This window comes from Phacochoerus africanus, chromosome 3 (assembly GCF_016906955.1).
Source record: "Phacochoerus africanus isolate WHEZ1 chromosome 3, ROS_Pafr_v1, whole genome shotgun sequence".
Classification (NCBI taxonomy): Eukaryota; Metazoa; Chordata; class Mammalia; order Artiodactyla; family Suidae; genus Phacochoerus; species Phacochoerus africanus.
In genome coordinates, this window is record NC_062546.1 from 27,118,707 (window position 1) to 27,140,141 (window position 21,435).

Genomic DNA, 21,435 nt, shown 5'->3' on the forward strand with positions numbered 1-21,435 from the left:
TCTCATATACTAGGCACTTCCTTCTTAGCAGGTCACACAATTTTCAGGTATAAATATATTTGCTGTGACCAGAAACTTTGTGGTTATCCGCTTAATCTGCCTCTATTCTGCAGGCCTGCAGGCCCCGAGTGGGCAGACGTGTATCCATGTTGTTCATTCTTTTGTCACCTGTACTTTTCATGGTGCCTGGCATGTGGTAGGGGGGTCTACACACAGATTTGGAGAAATTGGGTCTGGAAGTGCGTGCGTGATCAAAGGCATGGAGGGGGTCACACGGGTGACTGAGGGACAGAAGATGGTGAGTCTGTCTGAAGCAGAGTTCATAGTTTGAAACAGAAGGATCTAAGGCCAGACCAGAGAGCTCTGATTTGACTCTGCCAGCATTTGGGAGCTATTGCAGGTTCTGGAGTAGGAGAGGGATATGAACAGAGATTAACTGATGACATTTTAAAGCAGCACATTTCTGAAAAGGCAATTGATGAAACTGTAATTTTCAGAGTTCCCGTCATGGCGCAGTGGTTAACGAATCCGACTAGGAACCATGAGGTTTCGGGTTCAATCCCTGGCCGGGTTAGGGATCCGGCGTTTCTGTGAGCTGTGGTGGGTTAAAGATCCGGCGTTTCTGTGAGCTGTGGTGCAGGTCGCAGACGTGGCTCAGATCTGGCGTGGCTGTGGCTGTGGTGTAGGCCGGTGGCTACAGCTCTGATTAGACCCCTAGCCTGAGACCTCCACATGCCGCGGGAGCAGCCCTAGAAAAGGCAAAAAGACAAAAAAATTAAAAAAAGAAAAAAAGAAAGGGACTGTAATTTTCACCTTTTGCGGTGGTTGTTAGGAAAGAATATTTCAACAAGCCAGACTCTCTTAGTTACAGGCATCATGGGAAATTTATCTAAATAGAGGGGGAATGAGGAAACAGTATTGGACAGTTTCTCCTAGATTTCAGCAAAGGTGTCAAACTGACTCTGAGGTTGCAGCCAGCTGTGCAAAAACCAGCAAATGTGAGGAATAAATGGATAAGCAGCGTTACTCCCGACCACAGATCAGGTATTTTGCACCCAGGTATGTGTGAAGCCCTGGAGCTTCTGTACTTGGTCCTCTTCCTGCCACGATGTCCTCCCCACTTTCCACCTGTCACATTCCCCCCAACCTTCTTTGGTTCAGAGTAGATGTCACCTCTTCCAGGAACCAAGCCCCCCAACAGCCTCTCCATCTGAAACACCCTCCCCCCTTTGCCCTAGAGCCCTCCCTGCTGTGGCAAAGGGTTTGTCTTTATTACGCTGGGGGCAAGGACAGTTCATGGGGGGTAGAGGTGAGTGCTGGCCCTACCAGATATTAAAATATGTTCTAGGAGTTCCCATTATGGCTCAGTGAGTTGAAAATCCAACAGTGTCTGTGAGGATGCAGCTCAGTGGGTTAAAGATCCAGCATTGCCATGGGCTGTGGTGTAGGTCGCAGATGAAGCTCGGATCCTGCGTTGCTGTGGCTGTGGTGTAGGCTGACAGCTGCAGTTTTGATTTTACTCGTAGCCTGGGAATGTCCAATAAGCCTCAGGTGTGGCTATAAAAAGATAAAATAGGAGTTCCCATCATGGCGCAGTGGTTAATGAATCTGACTAGGAACCATGAGGTTGCGGGTTTGATCCCTGGCCTCACTCAGTGGGTTGGGGATCCGGCGTTGCCATGTGCTGTGGTGTAGGTCACAGACATGGCTCGGATCTGGTGTGGCTGTGGCTCTGGCGTAGGCCGGTGGCTACAGCTCTGATTAGACCCCTAGCCTGGGAACCTCCATATGCTGCAGGAGTGGCCCAAGAAAAGGCAAAAAGACAAAAAAAAAGAAAAGAAAAGAAAAGAAAAAATAAAATATATTCTAGAACTATGCTATCAGAACAGGGATAAACAGATCAATAGAATAAACCATTCTAAAAATAATGGGAGGAGTTCTCTTATGGGGCAGTGGGTTAAAGATCTGGCTTTGTCACTGCAGTAGCTCAGATTGCTGCTATGGCCTGGGTTCGGTCCCTGGCCCAGGAGCTTCCACATGCCCTGGGCACAGCAAAAAAAAAAAAAAAAAAAGTGTATTATAAAGATGGCACTTCCAATCAGTGGATAAAGATGAGTTATTTAAAAGATGGTATTGAGACAGTTTGGGTACCCATTAAAAAACAAAATAAGCTAGATCTTTGCCTCACTTCTTATATGGAAATAAACTACAAACAGAATAAATACTTAACTCTAATGAAACTACAAATGCTCTAGAAGAAAATATGGGTGAATCACTTTTAATCTTAGAGTGGAAATAAATAAAAAAACCTTTGTTTTGACCTGAAATTCTAAATCCCTAAAGAAAAAAAATTAATGGAATGATATAAAAATATAAACTTTTGGAGTTCCCGTCATGGCTCGTGGTTAACGAATCCAACTAGGGGAGTTCCCGACATGGCTCGGTGGCTAACGAATCCGACTAGGAACCATGAGGTTGCAGGTTCGATCCCTGGCCTTGCTCAATGGGTTAAGGGTCCAGTGTATCCATGAGCTGTGGTGTAGGTCGCAGACGCGGCTCGGATCACGCGTTGCTCAGATCCTGCGGCTCTGGCGTAGGCCAGTGGCTACGGCTCCGATTCAACCCCTAGCCTGGGAACCTCCATACGCCGAGGGAAGCGGCCCTAGAAAAGGCAAAAAGACAAAAAAAAGTAAACTTTTCATGTGTCAAAAAATCCCATCATAAACAAAATAAAAAGACAACAAAAGGAGTTCCCATTGTGGCTCAGCAGAAATGAACCTGACTAGTATCCATGAGGATGTGGATTCAATCCCTGGCCTTGCTCAGTGGGCTAAGGATCTGGCGTTGCTGTGACTGTGGTGTAGGCTGGCAGCTGCAGCTATAGTTCCACCCCTAGCCTGGGAACCTCTATATGCCCCAGGTGTGACCCTAAAAAGCAACAACAACAACAACAACAACAAACAACAAAAGAGAAACATATTTGCAAAATAAATGACAAAAGATTAATTTCCTTCCTTTCTAAAGGATTCTTACAAAAAGAAAAAAAAAAAAAAAGACCTCCAACCCCAGTAGAGAAAAGAGCAAAGAATATGAATAGGTTGCTTTAAAAAAATAAGAATTACAAGTGGCCAATGAACACGTGGTACGCATAAATATACATTCACATTCCCACTGAAGAGGCAAAGGAAGAGACCCCACTTATCACTTCTCAGATTGGCAAAGATAACATAGGTCACTAATAGGAAGCGCTGACAGGTATGTCGTGAAATGAAGCCTGCCCAGAAGCTGCTGGGGGCGGAAGAAACTGCTGCAGTGTTTATCGAGAGGGTTCTGACCAGCACTGTGAAAATGTAGCATCCTGACGATGAAGATAAAAGCTACTCTTTACCGAGTACTCCCTCTGGGGAAAGAGCAAGCTGAATTTTATGACCTAACCTCCGAAGTCACACACCTTTCCTTTCCACACAGCCCTGTTCATCATGCCTGGGGACCAGACTGGTATCCCAGGAGGGGAGGGTCATCCAGGGAGAGCTGGGAGGCTGGAAATTTTGGGGTCAAATACTACATTAAACACACTGCCTTATTACCCACTCTGTAGATGAGGAAACTGAGGCTTAGAAAGGTTAAGTGTGAGGCCCAAGGCCACTTGTTCAATGTCAGAGCCAGACCTAGAACCAGTCCCACTTGGCTAGACTCTTAATATTCAACCTCCTCAGTGGTCTCCCCCGCGCCATTTCTGCTTCCGTACAATCTCATCTCCTCTGCTCTAGAAACATATTTAGATTGCACGGCTTCCTCGCTCTTAGAATAAAATCCACACACCTCATGTCTTGGGACCGGTGCCCTGTGGCCAGGCTGAGCTCAGCTCAGTGCTGCACTGCTAAGTGTGTTCTATGGGAAAGACCTTCCCAGCTAACATGTGGCCTCTTCTCCCCAACTCTTCATCCACCTCAGGGCCTTTACACCAGTTGCTTCCTCTCCCAGTAAGACTGTGCCCCTAAGTCTTCACCCAGCTGTCAGCTTCTGCCATCCCAGGGGAGCACTCATTTGAGTTTACTTGTCAGAGGGGCCTTCCCTGACCACCCAGTCTAGAGCCCACCTTGTCACCGCCCTCAACCCCTGCCTCCTTCTACCCCTCATGCCAGCCCCCCACCCCACCCCATCCTCTGGGTCTCCACCACACCTCCACCTCGCTTCTTGTTTCTGGGATCCAACCAAGATTCAAACTTTGCCTTTGGTTGTTATTTCTCTTTGGTCTCATGATTGAGAACAAACCAATGACAATGAATCTTTTGAAAAGTCCAGGACACTTATGGAGAGTCTCTCAGTATTTCACGTCTGGTTGTCTCTTTATGATCAGATCCAGGTTCAGCATTTGAGAACATGACATGGGGAAAACACAACCCAGGCAATGCTATGTTCCCTCATTGCCTCCCTTCAGGAGGTGAGCACAGCGTGTCTGATGGCCCTGCTTTGGGGGCTGCTGAATTTGATCACTTGGTTGGGGGGCCTCTCCCAGTCTCTCCCTTGTGCAGGTACATGTTCCTTTTATAGTTAATAAGCAATTTGTAGGGATAATTTTTTTTAATGCTCTGAGATGCTTGAACAGCATCCATTCTGGTCACGCTAAGATCCTGTTACTCCTAATCAAAATCTTCTGGTTCCCACGGCTGGGTCCCCTCTCATGGAGCAGGCTCATTTCATATGGGAATCCGCCTGGAGGGGGTTGCTGCTTTAGAAACTCCATAGAGCAAATGCCCTGCCAATTTTGCCATTTACAAAGGCACCCACTGTTTGCAGAAACCTAGAGGGGGCATGAAGGCAGTACTGCCCCCTTAAGCAGATGGGAGCAGCCTTTCTCAGTCGTGGTCTCCCACCAGACTGGGGCTGAAAAAAGAGACACGTCATTGGGAGAATTAGTGGTCAAGAAACTAGGTCATGCCATTCCTTCTTGGGACCCATGCTGTGGCCACTCCGAGAAGCATAAAGATGCAGAAAGCAACCTATACAAGGATACTTGAGGAGTGGCAGCTCCTGCAGGAATTAAGGAACCGGGAGATTTCTGCAAGCTTCAGCACACATGAAAACTCACCTAATTGGCAGTGCTGCTAAACAGCCAGGCTTCTCCAGGGCTCCCAACTGTTTCCTGTGGGTTGAGTGGGGCTGGGGCTGTTTTATCTCAGGGATGAAGATAAGTTCGCATTTCATGCCTAGGGAAAATCACTGCTCTGCCCTCTTGGGCAGTACTGGCTCTCTTATTAGTCAGAGAAGAGGTGAGTTATCTGGGTTCAATTCCACCTTTGAACGTCAGTTGGATCTGGCTTTACATTTCAAGCCCAGATGTCCACCACCGCTGCGAAATAGTGGCTCAGGCCAGGAGAAGTCAGAGGTCTCTAGAAATGGGGTGGGAAGAGATGGGAAATCCTGGGCCCGAATTATCTCTTTTTCAGAGTGAATAGAGACAGTTTCCTTGTTGGAAACACCCACATTTCCCTGTATGAACTGAAGAGTCGTGGCCACTAATTAATTCTAAAAATCATTATTGTGCACTAGCGTGTGTGGACATTCAGGCAATGAAGCCTCCAAACTGGCCTCTTCCACAGAGGAAGAGAAGCAGGGTTCTCACAGAGAAAAGTGAAAACACATTTGATTTCAGGGATAAAAGGTGTTATGAGTAACATGCTTAGACCCTCTTTTATAAAGAAAGTGTGAGTTTTGGAGTTCCCATCGTGGTGCAGTGGTTAACGAATCCGACTAGGAACCATGAGGTTTCGGGTTCGATCCCTGCCCTTGCTCAGTGGGTTAACGATCCGGTGTTGCCGTGAGCTGTGGTGTAGGTTGCAGACGCGGCTCGGACCCCGCGTTGCTGTGGCTCTGGTGTAGGCTGGTGGCTACAGCTCCAATCGGACCCCTAGCCTGGGAACCTCCATACGCCGCGGGAGCGGCCCAAGAAATAGCTAAAAAGACAAAAAAAAAAAAAAGGAAAGTGTGAGTTTTATATTGACAGTAAAATCTTTAGCCTGTGCAGAAGGAAGCCTGTGTGCTATTAATTTGATATGTTGTCATCTTTTTATTTTTCTAATGGGTTAATACTGAGAGCCCTGAACCTGTGGTGTTGTATTTCCAATTCGTACCTGTAGAGGGAGCCTTGTTTACCTCGGATTGTTCACAATGCAAAGCTTTCAGTAGAAAGAAAAAGGCTTTTTACAGAAAAAAGTTAGAGGGTTAAAGGCAGTCTGTTTCAAAATTGCAAACAATCGCGGTGTCTGTCTCGTTCTCTCTTCTTTGCTGGTTCCACTGTGAATGAGTTGTAGCGTAAAGTCAGTAGATATTGCCCTTCCTCTTTGAATGCGACTAGAGGAACCAGGAGGTGGATCGTCGCTGGTTTGTTTTGTTTTGTGTTTTGGCCATTTCCTCACAGAATTCCACAAGGGCAGCTCCCATCTCCCTTAAAGTACAAGATTTTTCTGAAGGCAGATCTGTTGTAACGGAGGGTGTGGATTAGGGGAGGGAGGGAATCTGCCCCAGACCCATCTTCTCTGTCGGGGTCTAATTTTGCTGTTTGGGGGCGCGCGTTATGTTTCAGGCTAAGTCTGAGGTTGCTCAAAGGTCCAGGATCCCCCATCCCTTACCCCGCGACGCCCGTTGCGGTCTTCCCCTGCACCCCAGGTGGACGATGTCGGTCTGCGCCGAGCAACGTGTCTCTAATCGGCGTAGGTCTTCCCTCTACTGTGATGCCGTGTCTGCGGACACTGCGCGCCCAGGTCTGGGATGGAACAGCATTCTTGATATTATCCTATTACTTTACAACTGTAGCCTGCACGCCTTAAGGAGCCCACACCGTGTGGTCCAGAGGAGCACAATGACCCGCGGGAGGCGGGGGCAGGGAGCCGGGAGCAGGTCGGCGGCGGGCGCTAGAGATCGTGGAAATGTTCGGGTCGGACAGGTGAGCGCAGCCGGACTCTTAGGCGCCCGCGGGTGGGAAGGAGGAGAGCAGGGGAGGGTGTAAACTAAGTGGTGGCAAAGAGACAAAGGAAGAGTGAAGAGGCGAGATGGTGCGGAATAGAGGGAGGGGGAGGGGAGGGGGCAGCGGGTGGGGCAGCGCGCCGAGGAGCCCGAGCTTGAACTTGATCAAGCAAGGGGGGGGGGCCTGGAGGGGGGGTGGCACAGAGCCTACCACGTGCCTGTCCTTCCCAGACCATGGTCTCGCTCTGACCGCCGGGGGCCCCAAGCCCTCTGGCCCAGCAGCCCCGCCCAGCGAAGACCCGCGTCCCCGAGAACCCGGAGACGTGCGGGGGTTGAGGGCTACCCAAAGGCCCCAGGGCGCCGAGAGTTCCTAATGGTGCCTGAGTCACTTTCTTTGGGCCAAGACTTTCCTCTCCTGGCCTGGAAGCGGAGAGCTGGACAGGCATACCCCCACCCCCTAAACCCAGACTCGAAGACTGCGGCCTCTGGGAGTGAGGGGCAGGCACAGACCCAACCGCCTTCTTTCCCGGGCTCAGCCCCCGGCCAGAATCTTCCTCCTAGCGTTTCCCCCTTAAGAGCGCTCTCCCTCCGGAGCGCACGGCAGCGCGTCCAGCGCGCCCTCATCCCTCCCTCCCCTACCTGGCCCAGCACCCGCTCCTTCCTCCTCCTCTCCCCAACCCCTCCCCCCGCCTCTCCCTCCTTTCTCCTCTCTCCGGTTGCCTCCTTTCCCTCTCTCCCCCTCCCCCCGTGCCCACTCCTCCCTCTCGCCCGCCCCTCCACCTCCTCCTCCCGCTGCTCCTCCTACTCCCCCAGCGTGCGGCCCTCCCTGCACTCCCCTCCCCCCGGCCCCCGCCCCGTGCCGGGTCCCGCCCCCCTCCCCCCGCCTCCCCGTGCCCGGTGCCCCCCTCCCCCTTCCTCCCTCCCGGCCGCGGCGCCGCCGCCGCCGCCGCTGCTCGCCTGGGCCCTCCCCCTGGCCACCCCCGCCCCCGGGCCGGGCAGTGACGCGCCGCGGCGGTGCCAGCCCCTCTCCCCGGGCGGCCGCGGCGGCAGCAGCAGCAGCAGCAGCTGGAGCCGTGGGGCTGTCACTGCCGCCCGCCCCGCTCACTCGCCGAGCCCGACCGCCGGTCTCCGCCTTGCCTCCCGCCCAGGTACGGAGTCCGGCCCGGATCCCCGCGATCGGGCCGTTTCCGGGCCCTCGGTCGCCGCCCCCCTCCTCCTGCCACTGCCGCCGGCCGTTGAGCTGCGGTTAGGGGGGCGGGAGGCTGGGGGGTTCCGGGGAGGGGGGCGCTGGGGGAGCTTCCTGCGCCGGGGCTGAGGAGGGGGGCGCGCGGAAGCGGCTGCGCCCTGGGCGGAGTGGGCTGGGGCGGGGGGCGGGCGAGTGCGACCGAGTGAGGTGGGGGCGGTGAAGCCTGCACTCTGGGGGCCTCGGGGTGCCCGAGAGGTGTGCCTGGCCCCGAGTGCTGGGGGCCGCCGGGTGCACCCCACTCCCGGGCCGTGCGCGACGCGGGTTCTGGGGGGCGGTGATTGTGTGCGCCGCGCCGCGGTATTGTGCGGCGGCCACACGGTTTGCAGCGGGCTCGGCACCGCGTCCCGGGGAGGAAGGCGTTCGCAGGCGGCGGTAGGGGCCGGGCTCGGTTGCGGCCGTCGCGGGAAGGGAAGTGGACTGTTTGGAGATGTGAGGACGGGAAGCGTTGAGTGGCAGGGAGGGGCTCCCTGCCTCGGCGCGGGGAGTTGAGAGGAGGTTTGCAGAGTTGAGCCCACTTCGGCCGGCCACCGTCCCTCCTCGGAGCTGACCAGGTGCCCCTGTCAAGTGTACCATAGGAGCGGAAGCTGGGGGCTTCGGTGGCCCTGGCGAAGGGGCTTCCTTACTGCCGGGGGCACTTGGGGCGGGGGCCGCTGGCCGGAGCGAGGGCGCGCGCACGGGTTAAGTTGGATTTACACCTCCGTCCGCCGCTCTCCGCTTCTCCACCTAGTCCTCCAAGGCCGGACACTTTTGGGGCAGCGGGGTGGGGGAGTGCAATTCACGTTTTTATTCCAGCCGCTTGGGTTCAGAAGTGACTCCCCCTCCCCACTCCCACTTGGAGCTGCGCTGCCCGAGTCCAATCGCCCTTACCCGGCTGCGCTTCCTGGGGGAAGTTCTCATTAAGCCTAGCTAATTAGCATTATTCCTGGAGAAAGGTTAAGGTTAGACCGTCCTTTTCCTTATCGGGAGGCCCACTCCCCTCCTCCCCATTCCCTTCTTCCTCCCTCCTCCCCAAGAGCACAAAAGCACGGAAAGAAAGTGTGAAGAGGCGCAGATCAATGGAGAAGCCACAAACCCATTAATTCAAATGGAACCTTTTTTACCCCCTCTAAAACATTGATTTTTCTTTCTGTCTGCTCTGAGGGGAGATTAATAACCTCCTGATTTCACCTGAAATGGTGTTTGGACTCTGTGATTTCCTCCTCTTTCTGAGAAGGATTGTGGCTTGAAATAGATTCTCCCTTGAGATAAAGCCCTACTTATCCCAGAATCAGCTGGAAACCCCAGCCTGGGCCCCCGTCCTCCCAGGTGGGGGGGTGTGGGGCGCTCACAACTCCTCCAGAGAGAGTCATGACCTGTGGCCCTGTCTTGCCTTGCTCCCTGCTTGGCAGCTGTGGGTTGTTCTGGGGGAAGGGGGGAAGCCCACTCAGGGCCCAGCCCCCAGTGGTAGTTTAGCCCCCAGGTAGTAAATTACCCCGTCATTGGAAAACCATTAGTGCCTAAATATGTCCTTGAATATCATCAAGCTCCTGTGTGACCCCAGCTCCAGGTGGGCTTGTTTTGTGGAGCTGGGCTTGGAGACAGCACCTCCTCCCATACCCACTGGCTGAGGAGCAAGACGCCATTCAGCACCTTCCTGAGGAACAGCAGGAGCAGAGCACCCAGGGCCTTCCTCCCAGTTGGGAAGACTGATTTGGGAGAATGGATGTGGCCCCTGGCACCTCAGGGCCACGTGGAGCCGAACTGCTCAAGAACTTTTTGCTCTTGTCTAGGTCCTTTTCTTGGAAGGAGACTCCTGCAGAGGATGGGTGCAGGGTGGTTTCTCTCTAGCCCTCTTTTTGGCTGGGAGAACCCTGCCTGCTGAAGCTCATCTCTCCAGCCTCCCTTTTCAAGACACCCCTGTTAACGGCAGGGCCTGGGGTATCAATGAGGCCCTCGTGGTGAGGAGTGCTGGGAAAACAGCCAGTTGCCTTTGCTGGGGAAACAAAAGCCCGGGTTTTACACTCAATTCACTAGTAGGAAGGTGTTGAAAATGCTCACCCCAGCATCTAGGCACCCATGACAGCAGAGACAACAGAGCATCTCCGTGTACATGCGAACATGTTTCTGACAGACCGTGTGTAGTGTGTGTGTGTGTGTGAGAGAGAGAGAGAGAGAGAATACCTAAAATGTGGTAGGTGACTGGCTATGTCAGCCCTCCCCACTTCACGTTTCCCAGAAGAGCCTGTGCTTGTGTGGCTAGGAAGCAGAGGAGATGTGCTGGCAGAAGGAGTGGAATTTTGCTAGAGTGTCCCCAGGAGGCTGGCCTCCTCCCCTGGTGGCCAGGTGGGCTTGGGATGTAGCATGAAGCAGCAGCCTTGGGACCCCACAGCTCCCAGGAGCTGTGGCTCAGACCACCCTAAGATTTCATTTGTGCTGTTCCTTCCCAATGGGGATTTGAACCCTCATTGCTTTAGATCCTGGGGGGTTTTCATCTTCCATTAATAAGCCGTCTGATGAACTGAAGTGGTTAAGTTGGGGTCAAATGCGGTTCAGTACCTTCTTGGCATGCTCAGAAGGTTGTGTGTGTAATGCTTGCTGACATGGAGACAAGGGGGGGAGATTGCCTCGCACTGAAGAATTTCCAGGGCCTAGAAGGGGCCTGCAGGTGTTCTAGAAGGAGGTACTCACTTTCTCCATCTTGGTGCCCGCCTGCTTGGGGTAGAGCCGGTGCTGGGGGAACTGCCTTGAGCCTGGTGGTCCTTTCAACAGGATCTTCAGCCTTTCAGCAAAGAGACCCCCCAGGGGCTGGACAGGGAAGAGGTCTGTTCCCAGAAACGGCCCAGGCACATGCCCGCCTCCCACCCCTCCTCTGAAACACATACCCGAGGCTCCCGGTCAGGGCTTACGGTTTGCAACTGCACCATTCCCAGCAAATCCTCCTCCTTTGCTCCCTCAAAGCAAGTGGTAGAGATAGAATTACAGCTCTGAGGAAGGGCCTGGAAAATGTTGTGTGAGGCACACTCCAGGATCCCTATACTGGAGGATGCAAATGGCTCAACTTCAGAGGTACCAGGAACCCAGTTCCCAAGAAATTGACCCCAGTTGTAAAATAATCAGGTTACTGATAGCACCTGCCCCTAGTTACAGCCATGGATACAGGCGCGTTTCCACCATTTCCCTCTGGTCTCCCATTTTCTCCTCCTCCTGGGCTGGGCAGCAGTTGGTGCTAGTTTGCCTGCAGAGGAGGTAGGGCCTCAGAACCTGGGTGGAGAGAAACTGAACCTGCCCGTGAATTTTGGACTGCAGATAAGAGCAGGGAGGGTTTGGTCGTCTCCTCTCCTTCTGCTCAGAGTCGGGGCTCCCAGATTAGGGCGTGTCCCAGGGCCTGTCTGGGTGCCATACGCCCGCCCCCCATCCCTTGGCTGGCTCTTGAGTTCCCTCCCCAGAAGGGCAGTTGGCCCAATCGCCCTGCGAGTGGCTCAGGCCCTTTGGTGCTGAATAAATGATGGACTTTTATCAACAGGTGGGCAAGGCTGCAGCCTTCAGGGTGTCCGAGGGCAGAGGTAAGAGGAGTCAGGGGGAATGACTAGCCAGTCACATGAGGTCTGGGTAGGGGGGTGGCCTGGAAGTAAGGGATTATATACACTCTTATTTTCTAAAGGAAATTTCATTAAAGTTTGTTTACAGAAAGAGAAATTAGGAGTTCCCCTCGTGGCACAGTGGTTAACGAATCCGACTAGGAACCATGAGGTTGCAGGTTTGATCCCTGGCCTTGCTCAGTGGGTTGAGGATCTGGTGTTGCTGTGAGCTGTGGGGTAGGTTGCAGACGTGGCTCGGATCCCGAGTTGCTGTGGCTCTGGTGTAGGCCGGTGGCTACGGCTCCGATTAGATCCCTAGCCTGGGAACGCGGGAAGTGGCAAATAAATAAATAAATAAAGGTGTCCCTTCTTAAAAAAAAAAAGGAAAGAAAGAAAGAGAAATTAGCAGAGTGAATTCCTGTGAGGTTCCAGAGGGAAAAGCAAGAAGTGCCCAACTTGTGACCTCTGGGCTAGCAGGGGGAGCACCTGGGGTCAATTCACAGAGCTGGGGTGCCTGTCGTGGCTCAGCGGAAATGAATCTGACTAGGAATCATGGGGCTGTGGGTTCAATGCCTGGGCTCACTCAGTGGGTTAAGGATCCGGCGTTACCATGAGCTGTGGTGTAGGTCGCAGATGCTGCTCAGATCTGGCATTGCTGTGGCTGTGGTGTAGGCCAGCAGCTGTAGCTCCGATTAGACCCCTAGCTTGGGAACCTCCATATGCTGTGAGTGTGGCCTTAAAAAAAAAAAATTCTCAGGGCTGAGGCCCAGCCTCATAACCTGGGCCAGCACCTCCTGCAGGTCCCTTAGGCCTCCCCTGCTTTTTGTTGATGGACTCAGAACCGTGTGTACTGGTAATTGCCTGTGTGATTGGCTTGCTCCCAGGGCCTGGGCTCGGTGTGAGTGGGCGAGACTACAGTCTGCCTTCCACAGCCAGGGGCTCTGCTTTGGCAGGTAGATGGCCAGAGGGGTCTGGGAAGCCTTCTCTCCCAGATCAGCCCTGAAAGTAAGGGTGTGGGAGCTAATTTTGATTGGAATTTATATTGGGGGGGGTTGAAGTTAGGTTAATTGCTTCAATTTTTCACTTAAAAAAATTGATGTATGACTAGGTGTCAAAAGCTTAGCTAGAACCATCACCCAAAAGCAAGGATTCACGTGGCCCCTTGCTGGGGGCCGTGGGAACACTGGCTGGGGAGAGCTTGACAGTCAGTAGATACCTGAGGAGGGGCTTTCCCAGACCCCACTCTCTCAGCGCTTACAAGTGGGTCAGAATTTTTCGCTCTCTCTTCCCCTGAATGACAGGGAGGGAGAGAGCCCTGCCGCAGTCATGGCGCCCCAACACAGCACCGGCACAGGGTAGATCGCCGTAAATGCAAGTGCCTGTTGACTCACTGAAGAGAGTGAACGAGGCGTGAGTGTAAACGTACTTCTGTCTCTCATGGGTTCCCATTAGGTCTCATCCTGAGACACTTTGTTGTTGAGGAATCTGGTTGTTTCGATTGGGGGGAGGAAGGGTTGTGAGGTGGCCCCTCGGTGTGATGGGCTGGTCTGTGATGTGGGCTCTGGGCACAGGCTGCCTGGGTTCAGATCCCAGCTCAGCCACTAGCTATGGTGCCCTTGGGCAGCTGAGGCAGGTCCCCGAGGGGCAGGTGTCAGGTATGCAGGTAGATCTGTCATGGGCACCTGCTTGTTCTGTGGGGCCATTGCAAAGAAGTCTCCTAAAACCCTTGCCTCATAGCCCCTCGTGAGGGCGCTGAGTGCTCCCCATTATCAAGTGCTTGCAATCCAGTGTGAAATTTAGCCCTCCTCTGCATGGTTTGACCTGTCAGGGCAGGGAGGGGTGGAGAGGGGCCATTCCGGTGGACAGTTTCCTGACCTGAGCCAGAGAAACCCTAGGCTCTGTGCAGGGGTGCCTGGCAGCTGCAGGTGGGGGACCCTGCATGGCAGCACACCACCACCAGCCTGCCAGCCAGGGTCCAGGTTTCATCCAGTGTCCATTCAGGAACTGTGTAATGGGCCCAGGTCCCTGATTGTCAAACTGATGCCACATCCTCATTAAATACCAACATCATGCCAGGCAATTCAGCCCATCTGACAGGTCTCGGTGGCCTTGTCCAGGGGACACACAGCCTGGTCCTGGCTCTTAGAAGGACTTAAGGATTTCTGGGGAAAGACAGGGCAGAGAGCCACCTTGCTGACCGGCTACCATGGAGGCGTCTGTGCCTACCCAAGTGCCAGGGCTGGTGGGACGGGCAGGCAGGCAGTGTAAGGAGGGGAGATGTGGAGAATGAGCCAGAGCTGGGGGAGAAGCGAAAGAACAGCCCTTAGAAGTCTGGGCTGGGGGACGCCGCAGCAGCACGGGGTGTTGTTCCGGGTGAAGGACAACTTGGGCAAGGGCTTGGGGGTGGGAAGGCCGTGTGTCTGGGCCTTCAGGATCCCACACCTCTGGCTCTGCCACTTGTTGGCTCATAACCTTGAGCAAGTGCCTCCCCCCCTTGGAGCCTCAGCTTCCTCATCTGTAGGATGGGGTGAAAACTGCACTAGGTGGTGGGCTTGTGGTGAGGGGAAAATGAGACCCTCCAAGGAAAGCACTTGACCCCCGATAAATCTTGACTTCAGTTGTTACTGTTTTAAACTTTGGCAAAGTGGGTTTAGACCATGGGAGCGTTCAGTGCTGCACTTAGCCGTTCTGACCTTTTCCTGCTCTTCCGTGAGAACTTTTGTGCTTAGTGGAACATTCCTTTCTCTGAGCTGCCCAAGGTCATGTGCCCCTTAGGAGGGGACACCCCTGTAGGCACTCCCCACATGGGACCTCCACCCCCTCCAACAACCTTCCTCACCTCCAGCAGGCCTCTGCTCAAATGTCCCCTGATCAGCTGTGTGCACCCCCCCCCCGCCCCCGGGCCACCCTGGCAAACACAGTCCTGTGGGTCCCTCCCCGCTTCTTCTGCTGTATTTTGCTTTGTAGCCCTCATTCCCCACTACCTTATGCCTTTTCCTGCTGATTGTCCATCTCCTGCCCTGGACAGGGAGTGCCAGGAAGGCCAGGACTTATCCGCAGCCAAATTTTTTCCAGCACCTAGAGAGGTGTTCGGCACATAGTAGGTGTTCAGTACATACTGGTTGAATGAGTAGATGGAGCACTTTGAATAGGTGGTGCTTCTGGATGTTAGAATACTTGGTCCTTTAAGCCTTGAGTGTTTCGAGAATACCCAAGAGCCAGGAGAGAACCTTTCTGCTCTAGCGGGGACTTCAGGACATACCCTGAGCACAGTGACCCTGGGCAGCTGGGAAGGAGCCAGGTGCCCATGCGAGGATGCCCCCGTTCCTTACTCCCACGGCCTGGCTGGCCCTACCCTCCAAGGGTCCTTCTCGCTCACCTGCCCGCTGCCCTTCACTCTTGGGTCCTGTCCTGTTGGCATAGGGGAGTCGTATTGCTCTTTGTGCAGAGTGAGCCTTTTGATGTATGTCTGTCCCTCCAGGTATGAAGACAGTCTGAGTGAGTGTGATGAGCATGCTTTCACCCAGGGAAGGCTGTGCGTGCGTGTGCTGTGCTCATGTGTAAGGAGCTGGGCAGCCTGTGGGAGGGAGGCAGAGTGCCCGCCTGTGGGGGGAGGGGCACGAGAGCACACGTGGTCTTTGTGTCCGTGTTCCCACTCCCCCCACCACCACCGCCGCTGCCACCACCACCACCACCACCAGGCCCTGGGTGTACTGCCTGGGACCCCTGAGCAGCACAGAGCTGGCGTCTTGGCCCAGCTCGCATCCTCCTGATTCAGCCGCAGAGGGTACACACTCGTGCTGCACAGAAGCTGTAAATTCCAGGAAACTCCCTGCCAGCCCGGCTGGTGGGGGAGGGAGTGGAGGATAATCCACGCTGGTTCCCTAGCACTTGGAGAGCAGATGTGTCTGCCTCGGACAGCAGCCGAAGAAAGTTCAAACCAAAGTGTGTTTGCTCGCTGTAAAAGAGACCTCTGTGAGGGCCCCTGGAGGGAGGCTTTTGGGGGGGTAGTGCTCTGCCAGAGGTCCTTCCTGGGGGCCCACAGAGACCATTGTATCTTGCTGGACGGGGGGAGGGGAGGGGGCAAAGCCAGAGCTCCGGGGTGTGGGAGCTGCTGGGTCATCTTTCTCGCAATTTACAGCCAGCTCCCAAACACAGTCGCTTGCGGCTCCTGAAGGAGGCTGGGCCAGAAAGGAGGTGGGGTCCCTTCCCACTGGAGGGCTGGGTTGAAGGGGCCCCGCCCCGGGGGTTCCCGGATGACTGGCCAAGGGCTCACTGAAGCCAGAGAGGGGAGAGGAGGCAGGCGTGATCCTCTCCGGCAGGCCCTCCGGCTGTTTGGAAGGCCCTGGCGGCCCCCCAGGCCCTTGAGCCGAACCCCTTTGCGGTCTGATCCGAACCCTTGCCTACCCCGCCCCCTTCCTTCTCTATACTTCTGGGGCTGGCCTTTTCAGCTCTGGAAGCCGCCCAAGAGCATATCTTTGAAGCACAGCAAAGGTTAGGAAGGAGGAAGACAGAAATGTCCTCTGGGCCGGGGGAGTGGGAGAAAGGAATTCCATGCATGCTCCACGGGAGTCGGGGAAGCGGGCGTGGTGGGGGCCATCAGCCTGGCCTCGGCGGTGCCGGCGTGCCCTGCTACCCATTTCTGCCCGCCTGGCCCTGCGTGGTGTGAGCCCTCGTCCCCGGGCTGTGGGCAGGGGGCAGGGAGCAGGGAGCAGTGGCCCTTGTTTACAGCGCTTGTTTCAACCTTGGCTCTCAAGGGTAAGAGCCAGGCCCTGCTATCCGCCCTACAGGATGCGAGACCTCATCTTCAATTGTCTTCAATTACAGAAAGCAACGGCCTTCAGCCCGGGCTTCCGACAGGAACCAGAGCCCCAGCCACTTCCATGGGGGTGGGGTGGGGGAGGAGGCAGGGGGAGCAACCCAGCCCCCACTGCAAGGTTTGGGGCTCCCTGCGGCCTCTGGGGTACTTCTAAGTACCCACAGGCCGTGAGGTTTGCCCACAATGCTGCCCAGGGGCTGCTCAGAGCCCGTCCCTATTGAACGCCTGCCTTCTTTGTCCCTGATCAGGATGAAACTTCTGTGAGCAGTGAAGATTTTGATATGAACGACTCCACATGGATGTCAGCTGACCCACACCTGGCCTCCAGCCTGAGTCCCAGCCAGGACGAGAGGATGCGGAGCCCGCAGAACCTCCACAGCCAAGAGGACGGTGAGTGTCCTTTCGTGGCCGTTGGAGGAGGGGCCGTGCCCGCTGCCTGCAAGGGCCTAGGAATCCTGGGTGGTGGAATCTGGGCTGGAGCCTGCGGGGGTGGCCCTGGCCCAGGCCGACAGCTGCGCCCAGGGTTCTCAGCATCTCCACGGCCCCCGCTGCTCCAACCCTTACCTAGTTCCAGGAGGAGCACTTATTCCTCCCCGAAGGTGAATGGATAGCACTCTCGGGCCTGGCAGCCTGACGGTGTCCTGTCTGTTTGTCTGATGCTCGTGGGCCGGTGGGATATGGATTTCAAAGTTATCATGATTCAGATCTGGGAAGGTTAACAGTGTGCCTGACCCGGAACAGTCCAGATGCCCGGTAATGAAAACGAGCTGGGCTTCTGCAGCCCGGATGTGAGACTTTAGGACAGAGTCTGGTGGGTGAGCAGGCAGTGTACCCATCCTCATGTGTGCCCCCAGCTCCTCGGGATGAGATGTGGCGCAGCTGAGGAGCTGTCCCAGCTCTGGCCTGGCCCCCTCCATCCTCCAGAGCCCGCCAGGCATCCTCCTCTCTCCTCCCCTGGGACAGAGGCTTCCTTCTTGGGGTGGGAGAGTCGGGGGCAGGGTCAGACCTCCAGAGCCCCTGTGTCCAGCCCCCCAGGGCTGTGCACTGGGGCTCCAGGGCCTGCCTCAGTTAGACACGGTGGTGGGCATCACGGGGGTGGCACCTGCAGTCAGAGCGTCCCTGGCCGGGCTCTGATTTCTGGGGTGGAGGTGATGGGGGTGGGGATGAGCTGGAGAGAACTGGGGTGTAGAGCTGCACTTAGGAGGGGTTGAAGGTCGGGGCCTGGAATGTGGGAGGGAGGCACAGGGTTAAAAAGGGGTGTAATGTTAACTCTGTGAAACGGGTTAGCCTTAAAGAGTAAATAAGGGGTAGGAGACTTGCAGTTTGGGTCAAAGTTCGTCTCCATGGCAGAACCCGCGTGCCTGTGTCCCCACGGCCCTCGAAAGCCTGAATCTGGCTTTGTCTGGGAGGAGACCCAGCAAGGAGGCAGCTGGGGTGGCCAGCCAGGGACTGGGGAGCCCAGGGTGTGGTTGTGAGGAGTGGGGTGCGCGGCTGCCAGGAAAGAAAAGGCTTTTGTCCCTTGACAACTCATAAGGTCAGCACGACCCCCCCCCTCGTGCTGCGAGCCTCCCAGACCAATATCGCCTTCCAGCGTTCCCACGGGACAGAACTGGGAATCAGGCGGGGGCAGCCGCATGCTGCTGGGGGTTCAGGGGGCTGGGAAGCGCCCAGCAGCTGACCTCCTGCCTCATCTGAGCTTATTGAGGGCCACGCCCAAAGGCCACACCAAGAGCCACGCCAGCAAGCTCAGCCCAGGGCTGTCGGTTGGACCTTCCCAAGAAGGATCCAGAGCATTAAAACAAAAACAAAAACCAGAGTGGTAGGACTGAATGGGCGCCGCATTCCCCCACCTCATTCTCGAAAAGGTCTTGTGTTACCATTGCTTACAACCACGCTGTGGGGATCTCCTCTCTGTCAGAGATGCTTTCCAGGGAGATTTGGTGATGTGGGGGCTCCAGCATCAGTTAGCACAAGGGAGTGGGCGGTCACAGGGCTAACTCCACCGCAAAGCTGGTGAAATCAGCACGTCCTGCAGCTGGTCCCCCAGAAACTGGGCGTGGGGAACCGACCTGGGTGTAGTCACTCCCATCCCCTACCCCGCCCCTCCTGCCCCCCCAGGTCCCTCCAGGCCGTGGGTGCTGGCCTGCTGACAGGACCAGGGTGTTTATCAGGGTGGGCGGCCAGAGCTGGAGACAGGGAGGATGGTGTTGCCCACGATTCCATCAATTTATTTATTTCATCGGAGCCTGGGTCTGGAGGCTGTGGGCTGATGTGCCGGTTGGAGGTTGACCTGGACCCAGTATGGGGGAGTCACAGGCCTTGAGACCGGCCAGCCTGGTCTCTGCTACCTGTCTGGTCCTGAATCTTTTGGAAGGTCCAACCGACAGCACAGACCCGGCCTGGAGTCCTTGACAGGGCCCGCAGTAGCAAGTGGCCAGCCCTCCTCTCTGAAGGTGCCAGCTCCCAACCTGCTCCCATCTTTGAGTCAGTGGGAGACTGTCTGAGGCTTCAGGGTGTTCTCATGTCCCCTGTTGTTAAAGAGGGACTGGGAGGGGGACAGCCCAAGCAAAGACTCTGTCTGCACCCAGCCACGGCCCTCCGTGGTCTCTCCGCTTGTGTGCCTTCATCCAGAAGCTTCCCTGACCCCACCGACCTCAAGGTGCCTTGGTTCTCCATGTCTGAGCCGCCCCCCCGCCGCCAAGAGCTCAGTGAGGGGCAGGCTGTGCCGATCTTGCTCTCTCCTCTGTCCCTGGTGACTCTAGCTGCGTGCCAGGCGCATTAGAGGGGCCTGCGGAATATTTGTTGCCGGAATGAGTAAAGGAGTAAGCACTGATGGGGCCTCCCCAGCACACCATCCAGAGTGGGTAGAGGTCTGCCCCTTGTTGGGGGGGCAAGTTGGATTCTTTGTTCTTGAGGATCCCCCCAGGCTGAGCACCTGGGTCTTTTCCCTTAGGCAGAAAGAATGGGGACCCCCGAGGCAGTGAGGGGGCCTTTCACCTCTGCTGACCAGCATCATCACAGCCCAGAGCATTTCAGGAAGCCAGGCAGTCTGCACAGATTCTCACCTGTTGGTGGATGTGTTGGGCCCTTCCGCCTTCTCTTCCTCCCTGTCCTCTGCCTCCTCCTCCTCCTCCTCCTCCTCCTCCACCTCCACCTCTTCCTCCTCCTCCACCTCCACCTCTTCCTCCTCCTCCACCTCCACCTCCTCCTCCTCTTCCACCTCCACCTCCTCCACCACCTCCTCTTCCACCACCTCTTCCTCAACCTCCGCCTTCTTTTAAAAATTTGAACAAAGGCAGATGAAGGCTGGGCCTTGGCAGGGCAGGTCCCAGGCTGAGACTAGAAATGAATTATCAGCAGGCCAGCTCTCACTCCCAGGGGCTTGTCTGAGGTTCACAGCAGTGGGAGTGTGCTTGCCCTGAACACAGTTGTGCGTTGGTCCGCAAGCCTGCCACTGCCTGGGAGGCCTCCCCTCACGGATCTCTTTTATGGGTCTCCTCCTGGCTCCGTGAAGTCACAGCAGCCAGATACTTTGACCAGGGAGCACCGCGGGCCTTCCTCATTGAGGATTGTAGTTGCCGTGGGAGAGGATGTGACTCTTGTCCCGTCTCACGGGAGGGAACTGCTGATCAGTGAGAAAATTGGGGCAATCCAGCCAGAGTCAGGAGGGGGTGCCAAGGCTGCGCCCTTCCTCTTTCGAGGCATCGCGTTCATGTGTGAGGTTCCCCAGAGGGTGGGCATGGGAGCCTGGGAACCAGAAGAGGTGGCCTGCCCAAACTCAGAGCACTACCTTGGGCCGAGTGATCCAGGCCGTTCCACCACTGCCTCCAGCCCCCATCTGGCCAGGTCCCCTCCAGCTCCACCGCAAAGCCCAGCTGAGGCTTTGGGCTTTCTTTTGACTCCAGACAGAGCCCTGGTCTCATCATAGGTGCCTGGGAAAATGCTCGGGCTGCATTTTGGGGGTGGAGAGGGGGACCTCTGGAAGACTGCCGAGACTGTCCAGAGGCGCAGGTCTGGCATTGACGAACAGCGCGGCCTTCTGTAACGACGTCCCGTCGGGGAGGTTATCGGTCTGGTGCCCATTTCTTCCCCAGATGCCGAGTGAGCACCCTGAGAGCCCGTTTCCCGGTGCCCAGTGCAGCGCCTGGTGCTGAGCAGGGGGTGGTGTCTGTGAAGGGAATCAGTGCACGAGGCCACGGGCAGGGGCAGGCCGGCCAGCGGCCTCTGGCTGTCAGATGCTCGGCCAGAGCTTAGGGCCCTCTCCCGTCTCCCCTTGATGTGCTTCACCAGGCCTCTTGCGCTGCCCCTTCCTGAGCGGAAAATGTGAGGCCTGGCCTCCCGAAGGGACGCGTGGGGGTGGGAGCGGACATTACTCAGCTCCTGGGCAGACAGGAAGCTAGCGCCCGGGAGAACGAGGGTCCTGCTTCCATCTTCCTGCAGGGCGGGGGAGCGGGCTGGGCGGGGGCTGGGCAGCACTTGGGGGCCTCTCGTTTGTGCCTCTCAGATGAGAGGCCCCTCCCGCCGTGGGCTTCCAGGTGCCGCGCTTCCTGCCTGCAGGCTGGACGCAGGCGCTGGTTCCTCCAGGGCCTCCACCAGTTCTGCTGTGTGCGTGTTGGTGCTGGAGGCTGATAAGCCCGTCCCTGGCCTTGTCCCTTCGAGGAGCCTGCAGGGAAGGGACAGGCGCACAGAACATGGGATCCTGCCAGGCTGTAGGCTTTCTGAGGGCAGGAGGTGTGTCTTTGAAGAAGAGTATCTTGCTTTTTATTTCATTTCACAAGTATTATATTATTGTAGAAAAAAGGAAGCCAAAAAAAAGACACTCAAAACCACCAATGTTTGGGGCCTGT

At 55.8% G+C, this 21,435-nt stretch overlaps 1 protein-coding gene across 7 annotated transcripts in view; it reads left to right on the plus strand.

Moving 5' to 3' along the window:
* Window positions 1-21,435, plus strand: part of NOL4L (nucleolar protein 4 like) — a 131,679-nt gene that overhangs the window by 85,601 nt on the left and 24,643 nt on the right. For 3 of the 7 annotated variants that reach the window (XR_007133874.1, XM_047771342.1, XM_047771341.1), the window contains exon 5: window positions 16,837-16,978. Coding sequence is in view for 6 of the 7 variants with exons in the window: in XM_047771342.1 (XP_047627298.1) it covers window positions 16,837-16,978 (142 nt within the window). In the remaining variant the exon portion in view is untranslated. Of the gene's footprint in view, window positions 1-7,986; window positions 8,115-13,711; window positions 15,715-15,993; window positions 16,264-16,359; window positions 16,528-16,836; window positions 16,979-21,435 lie in introns of those variants that run through there. The other 4 variants (XM_047771344.1, XM_047771346.1, XM_047771345.1 and 1 more) reach the window with 4 other exon arrangements.